The 18,454-nt window shown below is 44.5% G+C and overlaps 1 protein-coding gene across 4 annotated transcripts in view; it reads right to left on the bottom strand.

Annotated features, from left to right (window-relative positions):
- Positions 1-18,454, bottom strand: part of Ctnnd2 (catenin delta 2) — an 804,341-nt gene that overhangs the window by 112,171 nt on the left and 673,716 nt on the right. For all 4 annotated transcript variants that reach the window (XM_085676585.2, XM_087896972.1, XM_087896974.1 and 1 more), the window contains 2 exons: positions 9,950-10,067; positions 4,106-4,291 (listed from right to left, as the gene is read on the bottom strand). In XM_085676585.2, the coding sequence (XP_085532711.2) occupies positions 4,106-4,291; positions 9,950-10,067 (304 nt within the window). The remainder of the gene's footprint in view (positions 1-4,105; positions 4,292-9,949; positions 10,068-18,454) is intronic.

Here is an 18,454-nt window from a genome sequence, read left to right as displayed (position 1 = left end):
AAGGTTCAAAACACAAATGCCATTTTTTTTTTTGAAGCTGTACATCACTATGTAGCCTTGGCAGGCCTAGAACGCGCTGTGTAGATCAGTCTTGCCTCAAAGAGAGACCTGCTTGCCTCTGCCTCCCAAGGTTGGGATTAAAGGCGTGTGCTTCCCTACCTGGTCACTAAAGCCAAATTTAAGGGCCGATGCAAATGTCTAGAAAACAGAAAGCTCCAGGGCCATCATTAAACTGATCCTGATGTCATGAGTTGGCTCCTCTGTACTGGGAGTCTGCGTGGTGGATACAGACCATTTGGTTTTATAATAGGCCTTTCCACCCTTCTCGGAGGCATCTTACATATAACAGGAAAAGAGTTATGCATTTTTATAGTAATACACAAAATTCCCTACCCAGGGCCTTTTGGAGTTATAACTATACTGCAGTGTTGGGCACCAGATCCGGGGCCTTATGCCTGCTGGGAAACTTTCTACAGCTGAATGATTACCCCAACATCTTGGTTTTGCTTAGAGAGAGAATCTTGTGCTGTGGACTAGACTGCATTTGAACTCACAGCTATCCTCCTGCTCAGGCTCCTGACTGTTGGATTACAGGTGTGTACCACAGGCACCAAGCTTGAGCATTACATTTAAATGACATCACTGAGTGTGATCAGAACCAGTCAATCTTGGATCTCGTATTTTTCTAGAATACTCTGCACACACATACATCTTACTTTTCATACAACAAATCACAAAATTGAGGAAGGGTCATCTGTATCTTTGTCATCTATTTATCTATTTGTATATACAAATGTTTCCTACCACTTTTGAAAGCTCTTATTATGTATTTTTTCAAACCACTTCCAAACCCAGGTTTGAGGGGTGGTGGCGTGGCTGGGGTCGAGCACTTGTCCAGCATACACAGCAGCTAAGAGCAAATGCAAGACAGAGTCAACTCCTGACTTCGGGGCAGTAGAGATACTGGGGTCAGATGATATTTTGTCCATCTTTAAAGCTATATACATAGAACTCTCCGGATGCATCTAGGCAAATTTGGTAATTTCCAAGGCAGAAGGCAGTCTGCTGTTCTGGAGTCAGAGAAGACAGCTATGCTTTGTCCTGCGGAGGCCTTGGGATATCTATCTGCATTGCTCAGTATGCTGCATCCTGGTAACAGTGATGAACTGGGGCCCTGGGTCCTGCCTCTAATTCCTATAAGCTCCTTCACTCCCATTTCCATATGTTGGCCTCATCTCCCAAGTGCAAAGAACTACAGGGTATGCCTGGGGAAATCACTGCCTAGTCTAACCTGGAGGAGCTGAACTGGCCCCAGTGGTAGCAACACATAGCATAATTCTCTCCCTTGCAGATGGCATGAAGTCCCCCAAACCTTGTCTGCCTCTCTCATTTCTCTCATATTCGGCCATCACCCTCTTACAGTCTCTGGACTTTCACCCCTCTTTTCTCTCCCTGTTATCAGTCTGTGGCTGCAAGATAGATAGTTTTCACTTCCAACTATTTGGAAGATACATTGAAACAGACAAAACACACAAAACGGTTTTCCAAACAAGCATAGTTGTCAGTTTACACCCCCAGTTAAGTTTTACAATGAATTTCTGGAACTTCCATATAGTTTTTGCATATATTTAGTTCATGGTGGAAATCTAAAACAAACAAATAAACCATTCAACCAAACAATCAAAAACAAAATCTACAATTTGGTTGTCATTTCAGTCTGAGGAGTCTTTGTAACCTCATTCCATTGCACTTTAACTGTTAGAGGTCTCAGCAAAACATTCTTCAAGAAAATTCTTAGACAAAATGGGAGCAATGGAGCATTAACAATTTAATGTTGACTTCTGGCAAAAATCACAAAATTCTATGAATAGTTTATATCATGTTCAATGTTGGAAAGTTGAAAAATATCACAGGATGTGGCACCAAGGACAGTGTGAAGGCTGCAAGGTCCTTCTCTGGGCTTCATGTGAAGGCTTTCATCCCCAGAGAAGGGCTGTGATTGGGGGAGGCCCACAGTGTTCCTTCTCTTCTGGTTACTCATTTCTCTGAACCCAATCGACACAGATCCCCTCTGTCACCCAAGGGTTAATAAGGGACATCTGGGTGGAGTGGGAATGGTTCTGTGTCAGGTCAGGATTTTATGAAGTGAGATACTAGTGTCAGACCAGAGGCTCAGGCAAGGGTGTAGTTGCTCAAAGTTGGGGGTGAAGCCAGATATGGGAGTGGGTGCAACATCAGTCAAAAGCTCCCCCTGTTGAGACTTTCTGAATGTGTCTTCCAGCCTTTGGGGCTGCCCCAGCACAATCCTATGGTGGTGGGAGATGCTTTCTCCTCTGTATCCTTATGCCATGGCTGTTATTTCCAGGGGAAAGCAGTGTGGGCCCTGTGGTCATGGAGCATGGCTGCAGACAGGGAGAACCCATTGTATTTCCATAAGGTCCTGCTTTAGTTGGCTCAATGGGAGAATGAGCAGAATTGTATTTTCTGGCTCCCTGATGTCCTAGCATAACAGTGAAGGATGACATGACAGCTAGTATATAATGCCAGCATTAAAATATTGAGTGAATACCGATGAGATGCCCTTGGCAGCCCTGTGGTGGGAGGGTATAAGTGGCTGGGTTAAGAATCACAATTAAGTCCTTCAGTCCTTTCGGGGAGATTAGAGACACAAAGCTTTGATTTCTGGAGGAAAAGGCAGAACTGGGGCTCAGATCTCCGAGTAAGAAGGCTCTGCCCGAGGCATGGGGCATGGCCCTTTCAGAGGCACAGGTAAGTAGGACGTGCAGGTCCAGATGTTGTGGGAAGCACCTGGGAAACTCTCAGGAGCTGCACATAGCTGATACTCCCAGCTGTGGACTTTATTACTGAGGCTGCCCTTCTAGATAAATTTAGAAATGAGATTTAAAGGGCATTCCTGCTAATCCTTATTTACTTAAAGAAAGGAAAACACTTTCTTTACTTGAAGCAAAACTATTTCTCACATCATTTAGAATACTGTACTATTCATATATACACATATGAATACAAATATATTAGTAAAGAAATATATCTTCTTGGATTCAAAGTTTGGCTACAGAGGCGGCTACGGACCCTGTCTCTCTTTAGCAGCCACTTCTTCAGGTTAATCAGGTCACGGGCTGACAAAATTCTCACCAATTGGCTGCATCAGTACGGTGTCCAGGAAAAGTTGGCCATGTGACCTCAGTGTCCAGAGGAGGACACTGGATGTGTGAGTGCTGACCGTGAGACTTTCCTGTGTGAGGGAAGGCGGACATGCTGTGCAGCGTGGAGGGGAAGACTAGAGGCCTGGTGTCCGCCAGTCAGGTGCATTGTCTGAACCAGCCTACTCCAGTGCAGGGTTCCCCACTGCTTGCAGACGGGCAGCTCCACCATGCCTTGTTCCAGAGGCACTGGGGGTGAGGGCTTTCATACCCCAGGGACCTCAGGGACAGACTGAAGGCTCTGCCATCCTCACCACCACCCTGAGGAGAGCTGCCTAATGGCCTTCACTGGGCAGCAGGGGAACCTTCCCACAGGTGTCTACAGTACAGAGCATTCTATGTGGAGGAGGCTTCCTTATCTAGCTACAGCGTTCTGAATTTACCAAAATGCTCCCAAGACCAAAGTTCTGACATCATCCAGTTGTTAAGCCCACAGATTCTTATCCCCGCCTCCCAGGGTTAAACATGATAACAACCCAGCCTTCTGAACCTGTTGTCAAACACACACTGAATATCATGGTCTTCTGTCAACTTCACCGCTTCCCCACCTTTTCCTGTCCGTGGCAATCCTCACCTTCGTGGCAGCCGCCTTTCCCCACCCTCAAAGAGGACTCAATGCATTTGTCACTCAACACACAGGCGTCAGTTCCTGCCTCTACCCACACTCTAGGAACTGGGTCTTTGGCGTATGTTGATGGCTTTTTCTTTACTTGGGAAGTTTCTATCCAGCCTGAACTAGAAGAAAGGAAAATGATGCAGACACGCTAGCGATTTCACCATACATTGTGAAAGCAGAGCCCTGTTTCTTTCTATACACTGATGCAGCTTTAATATTGTAGTGAAGAAGGGGATAATTGCATGCAGCTGCGAGCAGGTAGCATCACCTGGTCCTGGGATTTCTTTTTCTTCTTCTTCTTGCCCCAGCACCCGGAACTCTCCGCATCCTTGCCGTTGGCCTCCCCACAGAGCAGCCCGTCCAGCTCGTCTGTGCCCATGTGCTGTCCCTGAGACGTTTCTGCTGCTAGCCGGTAGGAGAGGTTCCTCAAGATGCACACACAGTTTTCAACGGTCTGTAGCGTCCAAAAAGAAAAAGGGAAACAGAGGAGTGAGTGTAAGCCAATCAGCAGACGCCTCCACTGGGAAGGCGGGGAGGAGTGAGTAGAAGCCAATCAGCAGGCGTCTCCACCCTGGGAAGGCAGCGGACACATTGGTCCTCACTGCATTTAGGGCCTGCTTTCAAGGGCTCCACTACCAGCTACCAGAATTTGGATATGGTTGGAAGGTTCTAAGACTATGTCTCACTTGACAGACAATAATCATCAACCCTGGGTATTTCAACAAACACCAGTCATGGGAAATTAAAATGCACTTGTGAGAACTGGACAAACTCACAACTACAAGATCACCATTTACAGACAACTCCAGCCAGGAGTTTAGGAACCCAAGTCACTAAATCACGGGGTGGGAGTGAGTTCAGTTCGGCTCTGGTTGGGGATGCTGTTGCATGTCATTTACCAAGGAATAATACCGTTTCAGTGATGCTGGAGACGGCACAGAGGATGTCGTTAGCCTAGGACATTCAACATTCGTCTTGGCTTTGGTGTAAATCCTACCTCTGCCCCAGTGGCTGTGTGGCTCTGCACACTGACTGCCCCTTTCGTCCCTCTGTCTCTTCGTTGGTAAGCCAGTAATGATAAAAGGTCCAGTACCACAGAACTGTGCAGAGGACGGGGTGAATTTAGAGACCTGGTGCCATTTGTTGCTGTCACCGGTATGTTGGGGAGATGAGGCAAAACAAGTTCTAGTTGTTTCCAGAAGCTGAGAGCAAGATTCAGGAAACTGCATCCTGCAGGCTGGAGCCAACCTGAGGCTAGTCTTACTATAATGCTTTCACAAACCTGGCACGCCCGTGTGTTTATGACCACCCTGCAGAGGGCAAAACACATCCCAGGCCTGCTATCGGGGAAACAAGAGAATTGAGACAGAGATTGTGGGGCTCACATTTGCCCTTTGACCCTCTGCAGAAAGTGCTTCCCTGAGTGTCTGTGTTTGTGTGTCTGTATATCCGTGTCTACGTGTCTGTATGTGTCTATGCGTGCCACAGCACACACGTGGCGATCAGAAGACCGCTTCCTGTAGAAGTTTCTTTCCTTTCACTGTGTGTTCTGTGGATCAAAGTCAAGCTGCCAGCAGCCTTGTGCAGCAAGCATCTTTACAGGCTGAGCCATATCACGGGGCCTCAAAATTGACCTTTTAAATTTTATTCTCAGGGAAAACAATCAGGGGAAGTTGAAAACAAACCCTTGCACCTTAGCAATTATGTTTCCGAGACCCACTCTGTGAATACTAAAAGCAAGAAACCTAATTTCATGCTGAAGAGGGAAGGGGATGGGGGAAGACAAATAGCGTCTGCTCACGGATGCAAGCCCTCCCGCTCCAGTCTGGGCTCAGTGCCAGCGCAGGCAGAGGACACGGGACTCAGATCCTAGCCTGTTGCTCGCATTGGCAGGACGCAGGTAAAGGGCAGCCTGTGCGCTTTACCTGATTAGGGTTGCTGTGACTGTCAATCAAGAAAAGTGGTTCTCAGGATACACTCTGGGGCCCATGCCATCCCCAGCTCTTTTTTTCTCCCAGCTTGCCAAGGTTTCATGATTGCTAATCCCACAGGCTTTGAGCCAACTTCGTTTTCTCTTTGGAGCATCCTTTCCACGTCAGGCAAGGGAGCCGGCATGAAAGCAGGTGAGCATGGGAGGCCATAAGAAAGACAGACACGTCTCTCCTTGAAAGGGAAATGCTAGGGTACAAGTCGGGACAATTTTCAAATCATCTCAACTGATTTCTCTTCCATCAAGGACTCTGGAGACTAAGCTTCCTTCACATGATGTTGTTTACCTTCCCTGGGGCTTTGGTGTTCCTGGAACAGGGCTAGGGAGACTACATCTGGAGGTTCAAAGGAAGCATTTCCATCAGTCTGCATTTAGGGAGATGGTGTGGGGAGGGGCTGGAGACAGAGGAAGCAGAGAGGGCCCAGAGAGGAACGCTGTGCTTCTTATAAAGCCTCCTGGAATTGGGGGTTAGCTAGGTTCCCAGTTCAAGAGCATTTTTCTAAACAGAGTGTGGAAAAGAAGACAAGACAGACCATTGGCACCAGCAGAAGGCGCGTGGCGTCTGGTGGCTATGTTTGTGACATCCATTACTGTCAACAGCGCTGTTTAGTGCTCTTCTTGGTCACCAGGGTCATTTTGACTCCTTATTTTCTATTAGAACAGGCTAATTTGGGAGTCATCTGTGGAGTGCTCCACCATATGTTACCCATTCAATAAACTCTCCCCATTATAGGAGTGGAGCCACGCGCTTGCATGGAATGCAGGCTCTTATTCATTAACTTCTTTGGCCTTAAAGAGAATGTGCACTCATGTCTCTCCCCCCTCTCACTTGCCACTGTGAAAGCTCAGAAGCGGCCAAGCTGAGGGCTGAGTGGAAAATTATGGTGCAATAATAATATGTTAAAAGTCAATAGTACGATCCAGCCAGCAAGGCATGGTGGAGTAATTTATCACCACACTGGATGAAGCCCTTCAACAGTCAGGGCATGTGGTTATGATGGTCCTTCCTGTCACCAGTTAAGAGCACTTGGGTACAGTGCTCTAGAGAGTGGGGGATGGAGAGGGCCCTGTCCTGATCTTCAGCACACTCCCTACTCATCAGCGATACTCCAAGTCTTCTCACGCCAGCCTGGAGAAGTCCTCCACGCCAACTTCATCTCTTAGAAAAAAACATGGACATTAAAAGAGAAATCTCCCAGTCTCCCAGGGGGATTAGGAGTCTGCTCATCCAAGCAGTCATACAGTGACGCTTATGATGATGGTGTCCCTGCCCTGTGCCCCGCAAACTGCCTAAACCTCCTGAGAGGGGAGTAGGAGAGTTTGGCAGAGGCATGAGGCAGTGGCTTTTGTTTTATTCACCTGCAAGGTCAGCGGGGAAAGTGCTTTGTGTCCACCAAACTCACAGACTTAGCGTCTCCATGGTCTCAGTCTTTTGCTACTGTGAATATTAAAGTGTTCAGCGCTGCCACGACAGTGAACTACCTAAACGAGCCCTTTCATAATTCACGTGTCTATTGCATCAACAGGCTCCCGTAAATACTCAAGATTTCTTGACTGGTCACAAGTTTAGGGATTTCATTTTCTTGTCAACAGTATTAATAGGTCTGTGGTGGTTATTAAGGGCCTTTACAGAAGAGGGATGCTTGTCTTTATTACATAACATCTCATCCTTGAAATTAGTAGTATGTGGTGCATGACTGGCTCTAGGACCAGGGAGCATCAGTGTTGGGAGGACAGTAGTTTTTACAACTGGATGGAGCCAGTGTTCACAGGACCATACTCCTGGAAGACACCTTGAGCCCAACTCTTCAGGATAACAGGCTCAGACATCAGTAAAATTTTCTAAGTTTCTCAGTAACTGTAATGTATAGTCAAAGTTAAGAAGGGTTATGCTAACTCACCCATAAGGCTAATTAATGGCTAAGCATACTGAACTATTATTTAAGATTTATTCTTATTTTATGTGCATGATTGTTTCATTGCATGTAAGTATGTACAGCATGTGTATGCCTGATACTTACAAAAGCCAGAAGAGGGCATCAGTCCCCTGGAACGGGTGTTATAGACAGTTATGAACTGCAACGTGGGATCTGGAAACTGAACTCAGGTTCTCTGCAAGAGCAGCAATTGCTCTAACTGCTGAGTTGCCTCTCCAGCCCCCAAATTATTGCTCATTTTTTGTTATCCTTTCTTTGAGACAGGTTTTATATATCCCAGGCTCACACTGAATTCAATACAGCTGAGGATGACCATGCACTTTTGCTCTTCCAGCCTTCACTTCCCAAGGGCTGGAATTCAGGTGTGTGTGACTCATGTTGTTCATGTGGTGCTGGGGCTTGCACACAGGGCCTCCTGCAAGCACTGTAAGCAAACATCATACAAACTGAACCCCACCTATTTGCTTTCCATCTGGCTTTACAACCATATTCCCTTATGTACCTTCCCTAAGTAGTCCACTTCAAAACTCCATCTACTCAGGCAAGAATCTAATCCGTATTATCATCAGATCAGGATTCATTTTTAAATGGGTAAATTCTTGAGGCCAGAGTTGGGTATTCAGATTTGGAGGGTGGTAATGGGGTCCTCGTAGATATCTTCCTAGGTTGATTCAAAGGCAATTCTGATGAAGAGTTAGCGCTGGAAACCATGGGATCAACGCAGTGGTTCGCAGCAATGCCAGCTGAGCTCCTCACGGGACACGCTCCGCATTTGGAGACACTGTTGTTTGGTACTGTGGATGAGAATTCCTGAAGAGAATATGGCTGCAGGGACTGAGTGACGAAAACTTCCACAACTGTGGAGCGTTAGGAAAGCTACACATCGAGTCTAATTACAATTTATTATGGGTAATCTTTAAACTCACTACACAATCACTCTATCTCCTTGGCCTTTCCTACCATCAGACCTAATGTCTTGTGACGAGCCAAATCTTTTGGGACGCATTCACGGAACTCTAGCTTTCTACCAATGAAAGAACGAGGAGTGTTGTCACGCAGCACCTAAGGCCTAAACTACAGTTCTTACCAGTGTATTGTAGCCCACCTCTCCGAAGTTCCCACCAGTGCATTCTTAAAACCATGACTTGTAATTTCCTGGGTTCTAGTACTTTAAAAACTCCATGAAACTGATTCTGTGTTGAAAAATTAGAACTTGGAGTAACCTAAATCCATGTTCCCAGACCATGGTCACTAAAATTTGGCTCCACATTAAACTGTCTTATGGCCTTTGAGTTAAGGGCTGTGTTTTTGTGCCCCCTGTACCATGGTGGTGACTGGGTGTGGGGAAAGCTGTTGGCATCTAGTGGGTAGACAGAGGCCAGAGAGGGTGCTGAGCAAATCCAGTGCACAGACTCTTACAACAAAGGCTTGCTCTGCTGCAAATGTCTATAGCAGGAGCTCTTAATAAGTCCTTGTTAAAGAGTGACATTTGCCACATGCATTATTTTTAAAAGTATACGTGGCACATGGCCATATACCAGGATCCTACAAGATCACAACTTTCTAATTGTCGTGAAGAGCTAATTTAATTAAGATAAAACAAAGTATCTCAGGTACCGGAGACGCCCACCTCATAATGAATGCTCTGAGTTTGTGAACCAGCACAGTGCAGTGACAGTGAGACACAGCACGCCGGAAGCTTGGACTGAGCAGTTTGAAAATTAAAAAAAGGTTTTGCAGTCACTTAAAAGCAGCCCTTAGTACAATTTATATAGTTAGTTATTAAAATTTAATTTATAAGAATTTATATTTATTCAAATCTCAGAGAATTTTAATATCTTCATCTTTACAAGTAGAGTATTATTATTATTTTTTTTAAGAGTACAAGCCGGAGGCTCAGATTTGTGAAAGTCTGCTCATCCAGAACACCCATGGTTTTGTTTACTTACAACAATCTAAATTTCACTTTAACTTACTGAATTTTCAAAAACAGCAATTGTCAAATGCCAGACTAAGCTACAGTGAGCATCCCTTTAGATGTTTGGTCAACGCTGGCGTCATATCAGGATAGAGCTCGGAACGTCAGTATGAAGCCGAGTCACAGCTTCCCATGGCTGCTAGCGTTCTTTGATTTCAGGAGTACCTTTGACCACTAAGAATCTGGATCTATGCAAACAACACCAACCTTGCTATCGATCTCACTGCTCCCCAGCGCAGACTGAATCACATACAGCAAGGCATCCGTGAGCCCATCACACTCCCGCATCCTCCGGCGGGCCTCCTCTCCAGCTGAACTTACATTCCTGAAAGGCAAAGGAAGGAACATGACAGTGACCTTCAGACAGCCACCAAGAGACCACCCTTTCAGAAGAATGCTATTTTCCCATTTAAAGTGCTTAGTTTTACCAAGTAGATGTGGCTTCAACAAACACATCTCAGAGCTAATTCATAAGCATCTATTGCAACTCGTTAAGGAGAGAATGCAGAATTCCCAACAAGCTATGTCAGAGACCTAGGACTCTTGAGGATTAAAGACTTCTAGAAACTTCTGAGGCTCAACCTCACTTACAATTGAAGAAGGAATCAGAAGCTTTTGAACATTCTTCTTTAAGAAATCTCAAGTATTTTCACAAACAGAGCTGCCAACTTACTAAATACCTTAGGGACGTATTTTTAATGCTTTAAACATGTACTGTCTACCGCCCTACCAGAAGTATACTTGTAGGAATTCATTCTAGGAACATAACTTTTCTGTGTCATTGGGATGTCTCTGACATAGCCCATAGGAAGGAGGTACACCACACTCTTTCCCGTGTTACATATCCTGAGCTAAAGACAACAGAAGGAGCCTGTTTAATACCTCACATAGTTAAGCAGACAGACATTCTTCTAGCTCTACAAAAGACATGTGATATCCTAGTAGGTAAGAGTCCTGGCAGGTTATCAGAGAGAATCTTTGGGAGTGTTGTTTATTTATTCTGTTACCTAAACATGTTCTATCTATATTTATGATTCAGCTTCAACCAAGACTTTTTTTTTTTTTTTTTTTGGAGTGACAACAGACAACACAGAAAGAATGCTGGAAGAGGTGGAAGGCACAAGACTGGAAGAACTGGAGAACACCTGGGAAACGAGGGTAGGAGAATGAGAGAGTGCCGTGGCTCTCAAAGTTGGGAATCCTGATGATGACCGTGAAGGCAGCTAGAATGTAGTGTTGCACTCTTCTCCGGAGTCTGACGCTAAAAGCTTGGATGCAGGGGGATCACATGCACCTCCTAGAGTATGACAGAGCATGACAGAGCATGACAGAGCATGACAGGGCATGACAGGGCATGACAGGGCATGACATCTGGACTCTAACTCCATGGATGAGTTTACTGCAGGAGTGGCGCTCTTTGCTGACTGTTGGGAGCCCAAGAGGCTAACGACAAGAATCTTGCATTTGGGCAGAGTCTGGAGTGAAGGCAGCAAGGGTGACTTCCTTCCACCAGCTGACTGGCTTGGTGCTCTCTCTCATTTCACTCCCAGCTTCTTTTGCAGGACTGAACTATTTTAAAGATGAGGAGCTGAGCCCCAAGAGAGGTTCTGAGAGTCAGTGAAGGGGACGCGGGAAACCGGAGCACTGCGGGACTGGTGCGGGATCTGGATGATGGGTTTCGTTTGGGATTTTAATTTAATGAAAAGAACGCAGGTGTAATGCTGTTAAAAGGCTACTGATCCTAACTATTTACTTTGATAGCTAGAAGTTTTATAGGGTGGGCTAAAATAGGATCAATCAGTACTTTAATATAACACTATGAAAGGTTATTCAATTTAAATAGGATTTTTTACTGATCTTAAAATATAAATAGAAGATTTTAGTTGCTTAGATAAGGCAACTGGGTAAATATTAAAAATATTTTAGTGTGAATTCTTGTAAATTCTAGTCTCTGTTTCTGAGAAGGTATCTGATGCAGATGAAGCAGGAGAGGAGTAACCGTCTGCTAGGAAAAATCTATGAGCGGCATGGTGGTGTCATTCTAAACCAGAAGGGAAATTCTAAAAGAATGTTCTAGATCATGCCACCTAGAAATGATTTTCACCAAGTTGAGCTTTGAAGACATTCAGGAAGCTTGTCAAAAATTTCAGTTAGTCTTTTATGGCATGAGGAATGTTGGGCAACAAGGGGCGTGTGATTCTTGCTTGGTGGGCGAGTTTTCCCAAACAATTTTGAAACCCAGACTCCTTACAGATGATTCACGCACACCCTGGCACCCTAACTTCTCTTCATGGATAACCTCAGCCCTTTTTCTGTTCAAGCTCAAGAAGGTAGCAAACTACTTCCTTTCATAAGACTCTATGATCAGCCTCACGCCACTGGTATCCAGCAAATATACAGGACAAGTCAACACGAAGTAGCAAGAATAAAAAACTTCATCAACATTAGATGTTTCTAGTAGTAATTCAGGGTGAGTGGGGTGGGGGTGGCTGTGGGATGGGCGTGCACAGTTGCGTTCAAGTCAGCAGGACTTTGGCAGAACATTTCCCACGGTGGAATGTGCTTCCACACCAGGAAGCAGAAGGTAGGAACTGGAAGCCTTACCAGGCTCCACCCTTATGTCTCCATCCCGTGATCCACCTCTGCCACCCAAGCTCCATCACCTTCCAGATCAGCACCACGAGCTGGGTACCAAGTGTTCAAACCCTGGGAGAGAGATTTCATGTTCAAGCCATAGTGTGCCTCTTGCTCGTCCCTACAAACAAGCTTACTTTCCAGCTGCATTTGTTAGAGACTTTTGATCACCATTTAAGTGGAATTATGCTGGCTGATGGCTTAAATGCAGAGATGTCACCAGGACACCATAAAGACATAAGCTCGCTTCCTCCTCCTCCATATTTACTACGAAAGTTTTGCTGGTTATCAACTACAACAACTGAGTGGCTTCTTTAGTCACAGACATTGGCAATGAGTCAATGTCTAACACAGACTTCTGCCCATTTTACTGAAGCCATTTCCTGTCCATCATGTGGGAGGCAATTTCTAAATCTCTCTAGAATTTGTGCAGCACAACTATTTATATATATATATATATATATATATATATATATATATATATATAAAACAGCATTGAAAAAATTTCCTGATTCTTTGTGAAAACCTTGAATACATGTATAATATTTAACCCCTAGATTAGATATTATAATCTAATACAATCCCCGGCTGAATTGTCAGCATATTATTTAACAGGTTCAGATATCAGGGGATTCTATGATCATTTTATCTCTGAAAAATTGATAGTTTGTTTCTATATCTTTCGGTGAAAGACCAAGTTTTTATTCCTTTGCAACCAGACAACTGGCTCTTTTCCCTCCTCTTCAGTGCTACTGGACAGTTCCCTCTGACCCCCATACTCCCTGCCCTTATTTAAATTAAATTTTCCATACACTGCTCTCTTAGGTTCCACAGGGGACTTAGACCAGATGTGAATGGCAATATCACATCATGAAAGATATATGTCTGCTAGGGGAAAAGCTGGCACGTGATAGAACAAAGCATACAGAAAACCAAGGGATGGATTCAGGGACATAATATTGCATTTAGCCTCCCCCCTCTACACTCCTTTAGTTCTTTGACCTGCTCATCAGCATTGGTTTTATATGGGAATCCCAAAGAATTGGACCTTATTTTACAGTGTTCCCTTCTGGAGGGCTGAAACATGTGATCCTAGGTGCAAATCTAGTTAGAGTGACTGAGATATTGTTGCAGGTGCTCAGGGCAAGTTGGCTATTATAAGTATGTTATAAGTATGTTGGCTATTATAAGTATGTTCATTTCTTCATTCAGAATGGAATTTAGGAAGTTGGGGACATGTCTGATGATTTACCTCCATGTCAAATGCTTATGTATGAATATGTTTCGGAATTTGGATGCAGGCTTCTGATCCATACATAGATGGTGTTTGCCACTATTCCTTTCACTTGGCTTATTCAGTAAAACCTCAGTTTTCAGAGAAACAGCAAACAATCAGGTTCACTTGGAGATGTGCTCTCCTATGGCAGTTCAGATGACAGAGGGCGTGGTGGAGAGGATTGCTCTGCTCTGAGCCTGGGGGCTGTCAGGCATTTCTGCTGCACGTGAATCTACAACCTGGGGGCTTCAAAATGGAAACCATTTCCCCCCCGCTTGGGTGTCTAGGTGTCTTTTCCTTCCCACCTAACCTGTTTCTTTGGCTTTTTCATAGGGGTTGCAAATCTATTATCCTAGATATTAGATATTTATATCGTGATTCATAACAGTAGCAAAATTATAGTTAGGAAGTAGCAACAAAAATAATTTTATAGATGGGGCCACCACAACGTGAGAAACTGTATTTAAAGGTAGCAACATTAGGAAGGCGAGGACCACTGATCTAGAATGTCCTCCTTGCTACCACTAGCCTATCAACTCTGACCGTCACAGTTTCCAGGATTAGAAGGCGGACATTAGACTGTGCCCATCTTCTAAGCCTTAAGTTAGCTTAGTTAGCTTTTCGTTGCTTTGACAAGCTTATGAAACAGCTTAAGGAAGATTAATCGTTGCTCATGGTTTCACGGATTTCAGTCCAGAGTTTCAGGTTTGTTGCTTTCAGGATTGTGGTGAGGAAGTCCTGGCAGAAGGATTTCAAGAGGAAAGCTCCCTACTTTATGGCATCCAGGAAACAACAGACATTGGAAGAGGGGTCCCGCACCAAAACAAAGCACTCCCTAGCAACTCACTTCCTCCAACAATGCCTCCAACAATAATGCCAGTAGCTGGAGACAAAGCCTTCAGTAAATTAGCAGTATGGGCAACATTTCAAATGCAAACCACAGTAATTCCCTCTGCCTTTCCACCCCCTCCTGCCTCACTACCGGTATTCCTTTGTAGCAGCTGTGAGGCCTGAAGGTCACACTGGTGCCCCCTGAGGTTGGCAGAGCAGTGGGGGCTCCTGTCATTTGTGCCTTGTCTCTCCTGCTCAGCACACACTTGGCACTCACCTAGTGACCACATACTCAGTGAAAGAGCACACAATTCCTTTCAGCCCAGCGTGCTTCTAGATCAGGTGTCTTTGAATTTCTGGGTATCAGGATACTTGTTATCACAACTGTGTGAGTGTTGAGAAATCACTAGCATGCATCTACTGAGTGGAGGTTGCCAGGACCAGGCAATCACCCTACAGTAGGCCCCACAACAAGCTCAGCAGTGTGAAAGCCAGGGGCCTTTTTTCAACAGTTGGGGCCCCAGAAGGTCTTCCTCAGCACTCAGCTCCTGCCGACTCTAGTGACTCTAAGACTTTGGGAATGATGGAATTATCCTTGAATTTGATAAAAACACAAACCTGAGGCTGCCTCCTGCCCCAGTGACTCTATGTTTGCTCCACTGCCCAGAAGGCACACATCCATACCAGCCTAAGGATTGCCGTCTGTGGTCAGCAAGGAAATCCACAGAATCAGTTCACACATAAGACACTGATTATCTGCCCAGAAGCCATAGAATAAACTACCACTGGCCTGATTTACAGACTCTGAACAACATTCTCAAGGCAACTCCTAACACAATAGGGCACAGTTCCCCCAGTATAACAGAGAGCTTTTAGACAAGTAATCATGGCTTCTAGTAGTCAACCAGCAAATGACTGGACATAGATAGATTCATCTTCAAGGGAAAAGCTAAGTAAAATATAAATGTTATAAATTTCTGATGATGTTCCTACCTACTCAGTGACTAGTTAATTTATCACAATTTATTTATTTATTATATTTATTAATTAATTTTCTTATAATTTTGTTTTGTTTTGTTTTGTTTTTAGAGACAGAGTTTCTCTGTAGCTTTGGAGCCCGTCCTGGAACTAGCTCTTGTAGTTTAGGCTGGCCTCTAACTCACCTAGATCCGACTGCCTCTGCCTCCCAAGTGCTGGGATTAAAGGCGTGTGCTACCATCACCTGGCTTTATGAGTTATTTATGTGAAAACACATGGGAATGGGAAATTACAGCCATTATGAACGACGCCTGCATATAGTGCAGTGAAGGAAGACTATTTTAAAGAGTTCTACCCTTGGATGTCAAAGCCCAGGGTTAGATGATTCTCATGGAGAGGAACAGAGTAGATTCTTTAGCTCTCCGGCCATGCAGGGCTCTGTTACTTCTTTTCCTCCTTCTTTTGGCAATCCTCTAAAAGCATAAACCTCATTTATCCTGCTCGCTATATAGACAAACTCATGGGCATGACTGGGTTCATGGGCCAGTGTACCAACGAACTCCTGACCTGGATCTCATCTGGAACTCAGCGACAGGATTCAGAAATGGATCTCTGAACACCAGCACTATATCACAGATTTTTATGCATATGTTCTTAATTTTGTATGGCTAGAGGTATAAAAATGTATCATACACTGAGGCCATACATCTTCCCCGCAAATCTAGGAAGAAATCAAACTAAGTGAGTTTGAGTAGTACATTGAGTACTATTGAGTAGTGCTATCCTAAATCCAGGTTGGGTCTGAGGAATGTGGTGGTTTGAATAGAAATAATCCCTATAAGGTCACATATTTGGATGCTTGGTCATTCGGGAGTGGGTGCTTCTTGATAGGGATTAGGTAGGATGTGTGTTCTTGCTGGAGAAAGTAGTCACTGGGGTGGGCTTTCAAATGCTCAAGCCAGGCTCAGTGTCTATCTCTTCCTGCTGCCTGTGGATCAAGATGTAGTCTCTCAAACTGCCTTTTCAGCACCACGTCTGCCTGCATGCATGCTTCCCACCATGACGACAATGGGCTATAATCTCTGAACTGTAAACTAGCCCCAATTAAATGCTTTCCCTGATAAAAGTTGTGATAGCCATGGTGTCTCTTCACAGCAATAAGACACTGATTAAGACAAGGAAAAGATGTCGTTTCTCTAAGTGTCAACAGTAGCTCTGCTTTGTGTGAGGGTTCAGGATGCTGAAGAGCAAACACGAAGAACTAAAGCAGGGTGAACATGAGAATGGCCAGTCATAGCGTAACCAGGGAAACACGGGCGTGGGACAACCAGACAAAGAAAATGAGTACCCACCATGGGAGACAAGCACACCTACACACACATCCTCCTTACTGCCAAAGTGAATTGCATGTGATCTCTGGAAGCATGCGTGTAACCTTGAGGAGCGCTCTGCCAGCACACAACGGCACTCAGTGGGGCAGGACTTTCAGTTCCCTTCAGGGACTGTGTGTATGGAATAGTCCATACTTAATTCACTAGAAGCAGGGGTGGAGGTCCTGTGATGGGAAATTCTGGCAGAAATAGTCTATACACGTAGAAACCCTTGTTTGAAAGAGCACACTGACTGAACTCCTTCCCCCTATCCACATGCAGAGATTAATACAAATGATGATCCTAGGGTAGAGAGGAACCATCCCAGCTTAATGAAGAAGTAGTAAAGGTCTAGCATTTATTTCATGTTATTAACTTTTTGAGCTGTTTAGTTTTTATCTATGTTTTGTTTAATTATATACAAGTTCTGTTTTAATTGTTAAGATACTACATTTTAACTTTTAGCCGATTGTAAAAGAATTGCACAACAGTCCCTTCTTCATCCATACCTAAAAAAAATTTTATTTTATACATTTTTAGATTTATAATACTCTTTACTGTCTCATATCTCTAACTCAGATTGTCGTTGTCACTCGTGTGTTACCCTCCCTCTCCCCCAATACTTCCTTATTTAACTACTTAAATATTGATGCCCTTTGCTTTAAAACCCTCTACAAATTACACTTTCCTCTCCACCAGTACCTCAAAACCCACTGCATGTGAATCTTATCAGGGACACAGGTGAGCCAGGTGGTAAATCAATCAATCAATGGGGGGAGCCAGCCATCTAATCTGTAAATAGCCTCAATAAACGTTACCCTTAATGAAGACAACTTTTCAGGAAGATTCAGATAACACAGGACAAACAAAGAAAAAGAGTGAAGAGAAAAGGCAAAATGTGAACACACATCCCAGACATATCCATCCCAATAGACACAAACACAAAACAGTAAAACTGGAGAAATGATACGAGACAATGCCCCAGCGTGTTATATCCACAACGACACAATCGCCCAATAATGGAAATAAAAGACACAGAGATAGCTGGAATGTCAAAACAAGAACCAAGAGTTCTATTTTTTTTTCCATTCAAAAATTTACATTTCCTCCCCTCCTTCCTTAAGAGAGGGCAGGGTACCCTTCCCTGTGGGAAGTCCAAGGCCCTCCCATCTCCATCCAGGCCTAGGAAGCTGTACATCCAAATAGACTAGGGTTTTAAAAAGCCAGTATGTGCAGTAGAAACAGGTCCCGGTGCCATTATCAATGGCTTCTCAGTCAGCCCCCATTATCAGCCGCATTCAGAGAGTTTGATTTGATTGCATGCTCATTCAGTCCTGGTCCAGCTGGATTTGGTGAGCTCCCATTAGATCAGGCACACTGCCTTAGTGGGTAGATCAACCCCTCGCGGACCTGACTTCCTTGCTCATCTTCTCCCTCCTTCTGCTCTTCAACTGGACCTTGGGAGCTCAGTCCATTAGAATCTTCGTCCGGTGAGGGATGGAGATAGAGACAGAGACCCTCATCAGAGCAATGCACTGAGCTCTCAAGGTCCAGTTGAAGAGCAGAAAGAGTTCTACTTTTTAAAGGATAAATGATCACACAAAGGACTCTAATATGCAGATG

Source organism: Myodes glareolus, chromosome 15, assembly GCF_982192425.1.
Source record: "Myodes glareolus chromosome 15, mMyoGla1.1, whole genome shotgun sequence".
Taxonomy (NCBI): Eukaryota; Metazoa; Chordata; class Mammalia; order Rodentia; family Cricetidae; genus Myodes; species Myodes glareolus.
This window is presented reverse-complemented; position numbering and strand designations above follow the sequence as displayed.